The sequence below is a fragment of the Onychomys torridus genome, chromosome 19 (assembly GCF_903995425.1).
Source record: "Onychomys torridus chromosome 19, mOncTor1.1, whole genome shotgun sequence".
Classification (NCBI taxonomy): domain Eukaryota; kingdom Metazoa; phylum Chordata; class Mammalia; order Rodentia; family Cricetidae; genus Onychomys; species Onychomys torridus.
In genome coordinates, this window is record NC_050461.1 from 46590870 (window position 1) to 46605609 (window position 14740).

At 45.2% G+C, this 14740-nt stretch overlaps 1 protein-coding gene across 1 annotated transcript; it reads right to left on the bottom strand.

Moving 5' to 3' along the window:
- Window positions 1-6306: 6306 nt before the first annotated feature.
- LOC118570306 (UL16-binding protein 1-like) lies at window positions 6307-14069 on the bottom strand. Its single transcript, XM_036168697.1, has 4 exons — window positions 13961-14069; window positions 7994-8251; window positions 7394-7675; window positions 6307-6807 (listed from the first exon to the last, which is right to left on the bottom strand). The coding sequence occupies exons 1-4, from the start codon at window positions 14067-14069 to the stop codon at window positions 6686-6688; spliced, it is 771 nt and encodes a 256-aa protein (XP_036024590.1). The 3' UTR covers window positions 6307-6685.
- Between the last annotated feature and the right edge of the window lie 671 nt (window positions 14070-14740).

The window sequence follows — 14740 nt, forward strand, 5'->3', positions numbered from 1 at the left end:
AAAACAAAAACAAAAAACCTAAGCCTAAATTTAGCTCTGCTGACTCAAAGAGAAACGCTGCTGTTCATTCAGTCAGAGTTCCGGTTTTGCTCCCAGGGGTATAAACCCAGCCAGACCACTCCCCACCTCCAAGCCCTCACAGTCTCTAGCCTTTACCATGTCAAGCTTCAGTTTCTCTAAATCTGTGGGAGGTCACTCTCCTGGTTCCACGTGGCTCTCCTCCCCATTCAGTGTGACCCTGGTCCTCCTTCATCCCACAAGGCATGGTCCCTTCCCTGCACTCCCCCTCAGGGCTGAAGCAGGAGACAGGTATAAAGAATCCTGAAAGGCAAAGAGGAGGATGCCGCTGCACGTGGTGCTGAGCTGGACCCACTAGCAACAGAAAGGAGAGATGGGGCAGGTTGTGTAGAGTCCTCCCACATTCCTCCGCTTCACCCTGCCTTCCAGCTTCAGGAGAAAGGCAGCCTCCTCCGCAGTGAAAAGACACACCTAGTGTCTGTCCAGCCAGTGCCCTGGCTTCACCAGGGAACCTAGGGAAAAATCACAGCTTCCGGTTTGTGATTTCAATGCCTCCCCGCCCCCAGGAAAACACGGATTTCACACAGTCATCTCCTGAGTCTTTCTTGCTCCAGTTCTCCTGATCTTTTTCAAGTCATTGGTCATGTGCCCTTTGGTCTTCACGTCCTGCTGTGCGCTGTGACTATTATCTGATCGATATCTGTCTTCCACTTGTGGATAAAATTTCGCGCTATAAAATGTATGTTTATATGATAAAGCCCCCACAGGGGGTAATTTAAAATGATTATATGAAAACAAGAGACTATTTCAGCTTTGTCCTGTTTTCAATCCAAAGGAGATTAACAAAACTAACACATTTGTTATTATGAATGTGACCTTATTCAACCTTGACCTAATACAAATTCCATACCATCCATGTCACAGGACAATGTCTTTGTTGTGTGGAGTGCAGGCACCCTTCCTCCATGGCCAGAGAATCCACGGGAGCTGGGGTTACAGGTTGTCCTGAAACACCACGCAGTTGCTGAGAATTAACTGAACTCCGGTTCTCTGCAAGTTCAGCCAGGGCTCTTAATCACTGAGTCATCTCTTTAGCCCTTAAGTTACATGTTGAAATTAATCAACTGATAACAGTTAATACCATTCTTTAGCTAAATGAAAATTATGAATCAGGATGGCTATTCTAACTGTATCCACAGGAACTAAGATCATGTCCTATATCTTGAGTTTCCCATTAGAATGCTTGTAAACTTGGGTCTGCTTAATTTGGCTGTGTCATTTTTTTTTTTTTTGAAAGTCTTTTAAGACATACTTTCTCTGTAATACTGGCTGTCATGGAATTAGCTCTGTAGATCAGGCTGACCTCAAAACTCAGAGATCTGCCTGCCTCTATCTCCCAAGTGCTATGATTAAAAGCATGCACCATCATACCTGTCTAGTTGCAAATTCTTTATAATAAAGTTTTAATAAACTTACATCAGTTTTAAATTATTAAGTTATTAAGTGGTCTGTGTCAAGAGCTTTACAACTATGAGAAAAACCTAAACGATAACAAGAGTTTTAAAAATGAAAGTTAAGACAGAAAGTAACCAGGAAATACAGAGAAAGAGATCAGGAAAAAACCACAAATTTAAATATGGCACAAGAATGTGTGTGAAAGTTTATTTTTAAAAGGGTAGGTGGATTGGGTGTGGTGGCTTATGTCTTTAACCCCAGTACTTTGGAGGAAAGCAGGCAGATCTTTGTGAGTTTGAGACCAGCCTAGTCTACATAGTAAATTTCAGGCCAACCAGAGTCACAAGGTGAGAGAACCTGCCTCTCAAAAAACGAAACACAACAAAACGAAAAAAAAGAGAAAAAGAAAAGGAAAGGCAGAGGCTAAAAACAAATGCCTTGTTGGTGAAGACCATTGCTTTTATTTTCACTTGGTTTGTTAGGTTCTTATTACTGCAAAAGTGGAGTCTAAACAGAGTCAGGTTAATCCTGATCACGGTGTAAGTGTTCTATGATGGCTGGATGTGAAAGGACTGTCTGTTCTTCAAGACAGGTCTGACTGTCCTTTCTGTCACTTCCACAGTCCACGCTTGGAGGCTGATGCGCATGAGGGACAGTGGGGATAATATCAAGATTTTGTCCCCTTGCTCCCTGGTCCTCTAGGGGCAGGGCATATGACATAGATGTCCCATCTGTGGATTAGTTGTTGTAAATCTGTGATATAGTCCTATTGTATGTTTTGATTGGAGGCAGTACTTTCAGCTAGGATATATTCTCCTGACAGAGGTTAAGACACCTAAATTTTGCAAGTGTCTGTAAATCTGTGTCTCATCATCAGAGAAGGTGATGATAGCTTTCAGTTCATGCAAAAGGTTTTGATCCAATCAGTTCTCTGTTGTTAAACACCTTTGAGCTATCTCCAGCAACTGGGAATTATTTATACTTTTAATATTTTTAACTTTTTTCTAATATCTGGGGCCAACTTGTGACAAAGGAAATAATTCTAGCAGTAGTCTTTAATCTTTCTAAAATTACATATTGAAAATTGTTTAAAGTGTCCTTGATCAGTGTTGGAAAGAAGAGAATGCATTTTGTTCAAGCTGTGTTATCTGGCAGGAATCTCCCTGATCCACCCTGGGGATCTCTCTCTCTCTCTCTCTCTCTCTCTCTCTCTCTCCTTCTTCTGAGAATGGTGGGTTTTGAGTTTTCCAATCATATGGACCATTAGGTGACAAGAAGACATAAATCATGAAAGAGAAAGGAGTGGAAATTTCTCTTTTCCTTCAAGTTCAGCTCAGGGGACATTTCCCCTTCCCCAGGACTGCTTAGATCAGACATTGTTGGAGCCCATTTTAGGTTTCCTGGTGGCTTTACCCGGCAGGTCTGCATAGAGAAGATGATTGGACCATGGGCCTGAGTACAGGTGTCTGAGATGTCTGCACTTCCTGTGCTGGGGAGGTTTTTGCTCCACCCCTTGGCATTCTTTAAAAACCCTTTGACACAAAGAGTCAGGGCCCAGTGGATTAGGACACAGGCCCTCTCAAGATTATCCTCTATTTTCTATCTTTTCCTCTCTCCTCCATCCTTCTAACTAATATTTCCTACTGCTTCCACTCAAGAGTACTCTGGGGAAATGTCAGGGTGGGGAGTGGCCCCCACAAGACATGGAGTGGAGGGAATGCTCACCTGGGAACTATTTCCCGTGTGCAGTAACTTAGATGGCAGAGGGCCCTGAATGAGCAGCCTGGCCTCTCCTCACCTCCTCAGAGACCAACCTTGACCATGAGCAGGAGTCAAGCAATGAGCCAAGCAAGTGCTCCCACTCAGGGAGGATGGGGAGGGTCCTTGTTTATGTTGTTTTGTTTGTGTTTGTCTCTGGGTGACTTGGCAGGAGGAAAAGAGATTTGGGTCTCCAATAGAAATGCACGGGTCTTAATGCAGGGATTTCTCATATGAGAGAAAGCCACCGGCCAATACAGAGAACCAGAACTGACAGAAACACACACACAGACAGACAGACACATACACAGAAACACAGAGAGAGAGAGAGACATACACAGAAACACAGACACTGACGCGCACACACACACATACACACACACACACACAGACAGAGAGAGAGAGAGAGAGAGAGAGAGAGAGAGAGAGAGAGAGAGAGAGAATGAAGATAACCAGTGGTGACCACCACACATTCATACACCTGAACAGACTGGGAATCAAGTGAAGTCTCACAAATTCCAGACAATGGAACAGTGGTCTTGTCAGACCTCTCCTCGTGTCCAAAGAGAACACGCCTTAACCAGACTCACTTCCAGATATGACAGACCAGGTGACTTTCTAGTTTGTTTCCTTTTGGGGTGGAAACATCAGACTCCTCTGAAGTGTTAGGGGGCAATGAATCAAAGAGTGTGTCAGGACCCTGAACTCAGGTCGTACACCCCTCAGGACAGTGGCTATCAACCTTCCTAATGCTGTGACCCTTTAACACACTTCCTCATATTGAGGTGACTTCCAACCATAAAATTATTGTTGTTACCCCTTCATAACTGTAATTTGCTACTGATATAATTGCAATGTAAATATTTGATATGCAGCAACTCCGATGTATGACCCTTTTGAAAGGGCCCTTCGACCTGAAAAGGGTTGAGACAGATTGAGGACCACTGCCCTAGGAGCTCCTTGACCACCACATTCTTCCCTATTCCAAGGGGCTCTGAGATCTTTTGTGTCTTCAGGTCTTGCTCTGGATGTCCTTGGGACTTCCAGAAATGTTATGGGGAACTCACCAGAGAAGAATTTTCAGACACGGATTTAAGTAAATAGAAAGTCTTTATTAACTAGTCAGCAACTACATTGGGTATTAGGGATCCCTGCATAGCACCGAGCCTCAGGTAGAGCTTTTAAGCACAAAAAAAAACCGGTACTTTGGGTCGACATACTTCAGTTAACAAGAATGCTTAGCCAGAAGTAGAAGAACAGAAGCCTAAAAGGCAAGGTGAGTACATTCAGAGACTTTCCCTTAACAATGGACTGGAATGGATCAGGCCTTTGTTTGAGTTTTGGCAGATGATGCACACTTCCATGACGGGTCAGCTGTGCTAAGGTCTGGGGTCTGTTACAGTTACTAGTGGTTTCTGTTAAACAACTGGTCCTCAATTTCCATTTTCTATGATTAGGTGTTACAGGTTTCCTTTAGCAACACCCACAATATTTGATTATTGCCAGTTATATAAGCAAGTATAAAAACTTCACACTTGCCAGGCGGTGGTGGCACACGTCTTTAATCCCAGCACTTGGGAGGCAGAGCCAGGCGGATCTTTGTGAGTTCGAGGCCAGCCTGGGCTACCAAGTGAATTCCAGGAAAGGCACAAAGCTACACAGAGAAACCCTGTCTCGAAAAACCAAAAAAAAAAAAAAAAAAAAAAAAACAAAAAACCCAAAAAAAAAAAACAAAACAAAAAACAAACATACAAAAACCTTCACACTCTCATTTAGGGGATCTAGTTATTCTGTTTCCTATGCTAGGAATGGGTATATAACCCTGCTCTTTTCCAGATCTCGGGTTCCATGTTTAGAGAAAAATCCACCAGGGAGCATCAAGGAAACAGCACAAGGTGATAAGAAAGACCCAAGTGAGGACAAGGAGCACAGAGGGAAAGACCATGAAACACTGTGTCTGCAGCATCAGGATTCATCTGGTTGACCATGAAACACTGTGTCTGCAGCATCAGGATTCATCTGATTGACCATGAAACACTGTGTCTGCAGCATCAGGATTCATCTGGTTGACCATGAAACACTGTGTCTGCAGCATCAGGATTCATCTGGTTGATCATGAAACACTGTGTCTGCAGCATCATGATTCATCAGGATTCATCTGGTTGACCATGAAACACTGTGTCTGCAGCATCAGGATTCATCTGGTTGATCATGAAACACTGTGTCTGCAGCATCATGATTCATCTGGTTGACCATGAAACACTGTGTCTGCAGCATCAGGATTCATCTGGTTGAGGCCAATGAGACGGAGAGTGGCTGCACCTGATGAACCCTCCAGACCTTCTCTGGAGCATTTTCAACCTACAGCAAGGGAACAGGTCTACTGCAGGGTCTGAGGACAGCCTGGGTCAGTTCTCCTGGGTGCCCAGTACCAGTCATCTCTACCCCACAGCCACCCTCACTGAGGGACATCCAGTTCCCTCCTCCATCACTCCTGGGTTCTGCATTCCTGGATCCTCTATTGTCTTCCTCCCTTCTTTCCCATGTCCCAGAGTCAGCCCAGGCCCTGCTGCAGACCTGAAGTTCAGAATAAAGTGGTAATGGCTGGCTCTGCTTCCTGACTCAGGGCTGATGGGAGGAGCTGAAGGAGCAGGGAGGAGCCCTATCCAAAAAGGGCCTTGGGACTTGGTTATCCAGGCTTCAATGGGGTTCCAGACATGCTTTTCTCTTCATTCTGAAACTCAAAATCTGAAAGTGGTATACACAGGTGTTTGTGTGACTGTCCCTGCCCCACGTTGTACATCTGGCCAGCCCAGATGGGAGCAGTAGACTCCAGCAGCAGCTCAGTCCCACCTGCCTCCAATGTGGACACTGCTCCAGGGGTTCTGGAGGCTGCTGCTGCTGCTTGATTCATTTCTATTTGATGTGTGTGAGTGTGAGCCTACATGTCTGTAAGTGCACTGTGGGAATGCCTGGAGTCTGTGCAGAAGGGGCTGGGTCCCCTGGACCTGTAGCTGTGGGTTGTGAGCTGCCATGTGGGTGCTGGGAATGGAACCCAGGTCTGATATATGAATAGCAAATGGTCTTGCCACAGGGCCATCTCTTTGTTTATATCTTCTTTATCTTTGTCTGTGAGATAGAATCTTCTTCCCTCTACACATTGAGTGGAACTACCATGTTCTTTTGTGCTCCTGCTGTCTCCACATGGGACCCTCCTGACTAGGAACCTGCTGTGTTCTCTCATCATTTCCCACTGGTCTGTGACATGATTCCTGTCCTGTCAAGGCTGAGCATTCATGAAATGTTGCTAGCAGGTGACATGAACCAGATCTTTTGCCTCCTTTCTAAATAAGATGCTATAGATGAAAGACAAGAGAAGGACTGCAGGAATTCACTCTGGCTTGCTCACTTCTCAACCATCTGTCCCTTACCCAACTCCCAGTACTGCCCTCAGTCACAAATATTGTAATAAGGGAAACAGGAGGGAGCAGGTGAGGATCATCAGCAGGACAGATATGTTGGGCTTGCTTGCCAAGGACGGAGGCTGGTTCACATCTGGAGCAGCAATTGTGGTGGCTGAAGTGGAAACACAAGTTGATTCTTTGACCAGACCTTAAATCTGGGGAAATCTCACCTTAGCTTCTGGGTGCTCAGGTGATTCAGCAACACACAGAGTTCCACCCCCTGCCCCCGTTGCTAGGCAACAACTGTTTGGGTGGGTCCTGAGTAGGAAGGAAGGGAGAGAGGGTTGTCCCCTGTCCTCAAAAGACTCCTGCAGCTATGGTAGGGGAAATAGGGTCATGATGGGGCCACATCTTTCCTGCTGACAGGAGAGGAGCTAACCTGTGAGGATGATGGCAGGGAAGAAGAAATTTCAGGTGGGATGAAAAGCAGCAGAGAGTCTAGAATGAGAAAAAGGCCAGGAAACAAAAGTTTGCTCAGTCTGTAGCAGCCAGGAGAACCACAGTGAGAGAACAATGTAAACACAATTAATGAGATAGGACAGGGTGAGAAACAAAATGATTGATGGAAAAAAATGGCCATCATCCCCAGAACTCATGGTGATTACATTATTACACACACACACACACACACACACACACACACACACACACACACACACCCTCATCTTCAAAGAGGTCCTGACCTTCTTCCCAGTTACCTGTAGACTCCAGCTTTTCTCCCTCATGGGACTTGATCTCCTCAAGCCAGGACCTGCAGTCCCCCTGTGAGGTCCTGTATAAGAAGTCAGTTATTTCCTTGTCTTTCTCCAACATACTTTTCAACTGGCTGGATTCAGAATCAACTTCAGCCAATTTTCCAGTGCTTGAGTCAAAATGCAACATTTTCCGTCCATTGAGGCCAATGTCCCAGAATGCACGGAAATCTCCATTTGCTTCATGCCCACAATGCATTGTGGCCAGCAGAGTGAGGGGCTCTGTGCCTGTTGGGAAGAGATCAACCTCTGGTCTTGATGAATCCTGTCTGCCTACCCAGCTCCCTTCCCATCCTCTGACCTTGCTTTGCCCTCCTTGCTACTGGTCCTCTTAGGTGGGATGACCAGTGATTTATTTTCTTCCTCCATGAAAACAATGAATGTCCCTAACCTGTCACAAATCCTGTTCTTTCCTTCAAGGGGCCATCTGCTATGTTCTTTATTTAATTTTAGCAGTGGGGATTGGACCTAGGGCCCCATATATGCTAGGCAAGCACTCTACCACTGAGCTACATCCCCAGCTCTAGGGGGCCATTTGAAACTTACCTGTCATTGTGTTAGTCTCTGACTTTATGTGAACCATTTCTGCTTTGAGCAGGTCAACTCCATCTTTCAGAATGTCAACCTGTGATTCCCAGATCTTTGTGGCACTCAGTCTGTTCCCCAGAAGACCAATGGCATGGCAGTTGTGGGTAATGCCACAATAAATAAAAACCCTTTTATTCAGTTGTCCTTGGACTTCGTGCCACCATGGTCCAGACCCTGACTTGCCAACAGTGAAGCTGTAGCTAAGAGAAGCAGCGTCTGAAAGGAAACATGCAGTGAGGTTAGGGATGCAGAGCAGGGCCTCAGAGACAGTCTCTGCCTCTGTAACAAGAAAGTCTTCTGCAAGGGTAACTTTTTTTTTTTTAAGAGAGAAATAAGTAATAAAATCAAATCCCAGAGTGAGCTTCTACTGTGCTAAGTAAAGCATAGCCTTTCTCTCTTGTTTGAAGATGTAGATCTGGGTTTGGCCAATTCCTGCTCCCCATCAGGAAAATTATCTTATCTGTTATCTCATGCTTTTGCTAGGGGTAGGCACTGTCAGTTACGGCAACAAAAGTTCAGGATGTCTTCCCTAGATCTGTTTGTTCTGGAGAATTTCCAGAAGCTGCCCATGTGGACTGTGTGGAAACAGGATGGTGTGAGAGGCTGGTGGGGCAGAGTGGAACAGGGTGAGGATGGAGCAGAAGTTTCATGGAGACAGTTTTTCCTGATCTGTACTCTCAGATCATAGACTTGAACATCTTTGCTGATTAGCTTTAACTGTTAGTTTGATAACAGCCTAGAGTCACCTACAAAGGGAGTGTCTATTGAAGGACCATTTTGACTGTCGATGATGTAGGAATGCCTAGCCACCGTGGACATTACCTGTCCCTGGGCAGGTGATCTCTGGTCAGATAAGAAATCTAGACATATAGGAGCTAGTGATCCAGACAGCAAGCAGCATCCTCCATGGTTCCTGCTGTTCCTCTATGGCTGTGGATAAGTTCCTTGGTCATAGATAATGCTGTGTGGAACAGCAAGTCAGCCTGCCTCTGAGTACCTGCCCTGACTTCCCTCAGTGACAGACTAGCTTAGAAGTAGAAGTCCAATAAACTACTTTCTTCCTTAAGTTGCTTTTGGTAGAGTGTTATCATAGCAACAGATTGAAACCAGAACAACACATGCCAGATCCCCTGGACATATTGCAGTGCTCCAGGGATGGCTTCCTGGAACTGGTCAGGATACAGTCCACACTACAGGACAAAGACAATCTAGGCTGGTTAAATCTGGTAGTAGAAGAGTGGTGATCAAAAATCTCAGAGAAGTGCTAGAGTAGATGTAATAGCAAACATTTCCAGGGGGAGTGAACATAGACCATTCTGCTCTGTGGGATGTTAGAGTATCCCTATTGACAAGCATAGTGAGCATGTCCATGTAGAAGGGCACCAGCATTGTTTGAAGCTAGGGATGATTGATGATGGCTCAAGGCTGGTGTGGTGTTAGGAAACTGAATTTCTAACTTGAAATCCCAGCAGCATTGTACAGAAAATCCCATCATGTGGAGTGGTCAGGAGGCAGTAACATCAAGGGCAGTGGTCCATTGATGAGTAAGGGGGACCCACCTTGAAGCCTAACTGCTTAAGGGGGTCATGGCTAACAAAACACAGAAATGCTAAATAGAGATAGATGGTTAGCCAACCCAGATGTGGCTGAGTTTTAATAATTAAAGACAGAACAGATGATCAAGAAGCTGAGAGTTGCTGTCCCATGAAAACCCCAGGCTCCTTTACCCATTGTTAAACTGAACCATTAGGGCTAGAGAGGTGGTGCAGTGGTTAAGGACACTTGTTGTTCTTGCAGAGGATCCAGGTTTGATTCTCAGCAATTATACACGGTGGCTCACCACTGCCTGTAACTCCAGTTCCAGGAGATCCAATGTCCTCTTTTGACCTCTGAGAGCACCAGGCATATATGTGGTGCACATACATACATACATACATTCAGTCAAAACATAAATCAATAAAACAATTAAAACTGAACCATTTCAGTGCTATGGGATGTTCTGTAGGCTGTGAATATGTTGCTCTGATTGGTTGATAAATAAAAGGCTGTTTGGCCAGTAGCCAGGTAGGAAGTATAGGTGGAATAAGCAGACAAGGAGAATTATGGGAAAAGGAAGGCTGAGTTGGGAGACGCAAGCCCACCACCCAGGGAGCAGCATGTAATGGCATACAGGTAAAGCCACAGAACTCATGGCAACATATAGATTAACAAAAATGAGCTGAGTTTAAGTGTAAGAGCTAGTCAGTAGTAAGCCTCAGCTAATGGCCAAGCAGTTTTAATTAATATAAGCCTCTGTGTGTTTACTTGGGTTTGATCAGCTGCATACTAGGCAGGACACAGGAGAAAAACTTCAACTACACTTTAAAGACAGACCCAGATTTAATTCCTAGAGGAACAGATCAGGTCCCAACAAGAGTGACCAGTCAGCCCTGTGTCAAGTATAGTCATTCTTTTGTATCACTTCATTACTGCCCTGTCACTCAGGGGATAATCTCCTAAACGTGCCTGTGAATGTCTACTGTAGTGGTTTGAATGAGCCTTTCCTCTGTAGAGTAGGATGTCTAAATACTTGGTCCCCAGTTGGTGGTATCAGTTTGGATAGGTTTAGGAGGTAAGGTCTCGCTGAAGGAAGTATGTCACTGGAGGTGTGGCTTTAAAACTCATTCCCATTTCTTCATCTCTGGACCTTGCTTGAGGTTTAAGATGTGGGCTCTCAGCTGGACATGGTGTCAAATGCCTCTAATCCCACCACTTAACAGGCAGGGGCAGGTTGATCTTTATGAGTTTTGAAGCCAACCTGTTCTACGTAGTGAGTTCTAGGACAATTGGAACCATAAAGTGAGACTGTCTCAAAAAGCCAAACCTAACCAAATCAAGCAAAACCACACTAAAAATACATGAGTCCTCAGCTTGCTTCTGCAGCCACCATGCATGCCCATTGCCATGCCTCTCTGCTATGAGGTGATGGACTCTTGTCCCTCTGAAACTATAAACCTCCTCAATACCCTTCCTTCTGTATGTTACCTTTGGTTGTCATGTTTTATCACAGGAACAGAAAAGTAGTTAATACAGCTATCTGGTCAATACCAAAGTCTTTGCAGGTCATCAGTCTCAGTCACACCTGCTCAACTCTGCCTTTGTAGCTTAAAAGCAGCCAGAGATAATACATCTACAAAGAGCATTGCTGTGGAAAAATCTTTTGGTACATTGTGAAGATGTGTCTTTGCCAAGGCACCTTCTTATTGGTTTAATAAAAAGTTAGACATCCATTAGCTAGGCAGGAGGTATAGTGGGCCAGCTAGACACTGAGGACTCAGGGATGAAGAAAGGTAGTGTCTCAAGGAGACATCAGAACTCAGAGAAAGCAGTATGGGCAGTACAGAGTAAAGGTATATAGGCATGAAGCAGAAAGTAAATTAATAGAAATGGGTTAATTTAAGTTAAAAAGCTAGTTAGAAACAAGCCTAAGCTATCAGCCAAGCTTTCATAAGCAATAAGTGTTGGGGATCTCCCCTGGAGCTGCCCTCTCCAGACCCCACCCTCAAACACCAAGGGTCAGCCCCTCTACCAGGGCTTCTCAAGACCATGCCAACGTCATATTTAAGACCTGGTCACCCAACCTGCCCTGGATCTCCCTCCTGCCTTCCCAAGAGCCATCCAGGAATTGCTTCACTTAAACCTGGACTTATTAATTTGGCTTGATTGGCTTATGACATTGGTGGAACATACCCAATAACTGGGGCTCCAATATGCCCTGTGCTCTCCCTCCTTCCTTCCCGAGTGCCATCCAGGAGCCCCTTTGCTGTTTATTAAACCTGGCCTTATAATTCAGCTTGATTGGCTTATGGCATCCCCAGAGGATACCCAAAAACTGGGGATTCAATACTTATCAATAAGAAATCTCAGTGTGGTTATTTGTGACTCTGGCAGGTGGGACAGAAAAATACACCTACAGAACATGGCTGGACCTGCCTATAAGGCCCTTTGACCCAGAACCCAGGGTCATCTTAAGCTAATTGATGTTAGGATACCCAGCTCAGTCCCTAGGCAGCATCATTTCCAGTTAGGGAAAGCTGAACTACATGAGACCAGAGCAATTGACCTGAAGAAGCAAAAAGATAATGTGCCTACATTTCTCTCTCTGATCTTGATTATAAATGTGATGGTTTCAGTTCCTACTTACTTTCTTCAATTATAGAGTATAAGCTGGAATTATATGCCAAGTAAAGTCCTTTTTTTATAAAACCTCTTCCAAGTTGCTTTTGGTCATGGTGTTTTTGTCACAGCAATAGAAATGAAGTCAGGCAGAAATTGGTCCCAGAAGAGTGAGGCTATTTCTTTGATAACCTAACTGTGGTGATTTGGAGATTAACGGGGGAAGTCTTTTGAATTTTTGGCTGGAAACACTACTGAGCACTCTCTCAGAGTTTAATGGGCTATTCTTGTGGGTCCTTGGAAAATAAGAATTCTGACATTAACATGGATAATACAAGGCCAATTCAAGAGGTTTCATGAGGGAGCAAGGGCTTTATTAAGAATAGGGATGGGGCTATGAGTGTGATATTTGGGCTAAGAATTGCTGTTGCCTGATCTGGCTAGGACTGAGAATCATCTGTGGTTAATAAGAGACCAGCACCATTGAGGACAATCGGTATAGAAAACAAAGAGCTTTGTGCACACAGATACGACCTGGAGAAGCCTGGAAAGTTTAACTCACAGCCACCCCTTCAAAGGAATGAGGTACACAGCTGCTCTTCATGGAACTAGGAATGATGTCGTTTTATATCCTGTTGATCCTTTGCTCTCTGTTGGCACAGGCTCTGTCTTATCTCTCAGAATTCATGTTTTTACTTATCCCCGACCTTTCCCCTAAATCTTGAGCATTGCTTTTAGACCATAAACCCACTCTATGAGTGATGTCACCTGTGCTTAGAGCAGCCCAAGTGACTTCTATGCTACCTTAGGGCCAGGACAATCCCGACACCCACAGGCAGTATGGTCACCTCAGTCAGACTCTCTAGACCCCAAATCTTGGGCACTATCTCTGAATCAACAGTACCTATTCTCATGAAAGAAGCCAGATGTACTTTGTAAGGAATCTCAGTGTAAACATATCTTAAATTGTTGTGCACTTGGGGCTGAGTTAATTGTTATCTGAATACTTTTTTTTCCAAAATTGGGCTCTGCTTAAATATGACTAAAGTAGAATGATCTGGGTCAGACTCTAGAAGTCTTGGTCCAGTGCCAGTTAAAATAAAATTGGGCTGAGCCGAGTTTCCTTCTTGTCTTTGTGGATCATCTTTCCCCTGCCTACTGTAAAGCCTGCAAGGGAATCACCACAAAAAGGAAAATATTTCCTCAGATCCAGCACATAGAAATCCCGATCGGTGGGGCCAGGTGGCATCTGACCTGGCAGCTGAACTTGGAGGGGTGAGAAAGATAGTTTGCAAAGTGCACAAAGCCTGGGTACAAGAATCTGTCTGCTGACTTCCTAGAGGGATCACACCCTTTGCCCATCACATCCAGTCATAGCACACTGTTCAGTGATTTTTATCCACTTTTTTTTTTTTTTTTTTTGAGCTGAGGATCGAACCCAGGGCCTTGCGATTGCTAGGCAAGCGCTCTACCACTGAGCTAAATCCCCAAGCCTCTATCTGCCATCTTGATCATTCATTTCTTCTAGCCCTGCCTCCTACTCTGCAGCAACTAATTTCCGCTAGTCTTCAGCTCCTCTACAAGCCCTGGAACTGTGTGAGGTGACACGGTCAAGAACAAGCCTGGAGACCCAGAAGGAGCCCACAGAAGTGGTGGGTAGCTGAAGAGGACCAGGACCGGTTCTACAGGGAAGCCTGGCTCTCCTAGTCACTGTGGCTCTAAGTCTACACTTCTCTTCCCCCATCCTCCAGTCTGATCCCAGGAACTCACCTGAGTGGGGCGGTATAGGTGTGCATTGCCCGCCCGGCAGGACCACGAGGAGCAGAATCAAAGCCAGAACATAACGAGGAATGAACTTGATAACTGCAACTTGGATCATGAATCCTTATTCGGTTCCCAGATGGCAGCAGCCATGACTTGAACTGGAGAGAGAGAGAGAGAGAGAGAGAGAGAGAGAGAGAGAGAGAGAGAGAGAGAGAGAGGGAACTTAAAATTCTTGAGGTTGACAGCAGATATTTAGGCTGTGAGTTCAAGCATTTCCTCTTCTGTCGGTGCCTGCCATCTCTGTCTCTAGTACCATCTTTTCCTAGAACTCTTCAGGAGTGGGGAGGTCTCTCCCTGTTCTTTGCAGAACTCAATGGTTCTTTTCTAGCCAACTTCCGCAGCGAACTATAAACTGCCTGGCACAGATCTCCGATATCCCTCGGTCCTCCCAGGGCCTGAGGTCACTTCCCAGAACTCACCGGCCGGGGATGTCACCAGCAAAGCAGGAGGGAAAGAATAAAGCTGATGCCTCCTGCGTGGGTCACTTATATCCTGAGAGGGAATCAGGAGATGGGTGGGTAGGTGATGACGGTGCCGGCTGTCTCCCCGCCCAGTCCGGCCGAGTGCCCAGTTTTGTTTTTCTCCATGGTTACAACACTGTTTTTTTTTTTTTTTTTTTTCCCACATCCTTGCCCAAACCTGCATATTCACAGTCAGAAGAAAGACAAGTCAGCTTGTTTTATTTCTGTTTTTAAAACCTCCTAGAAGGTCTGGTCCCAAATACTG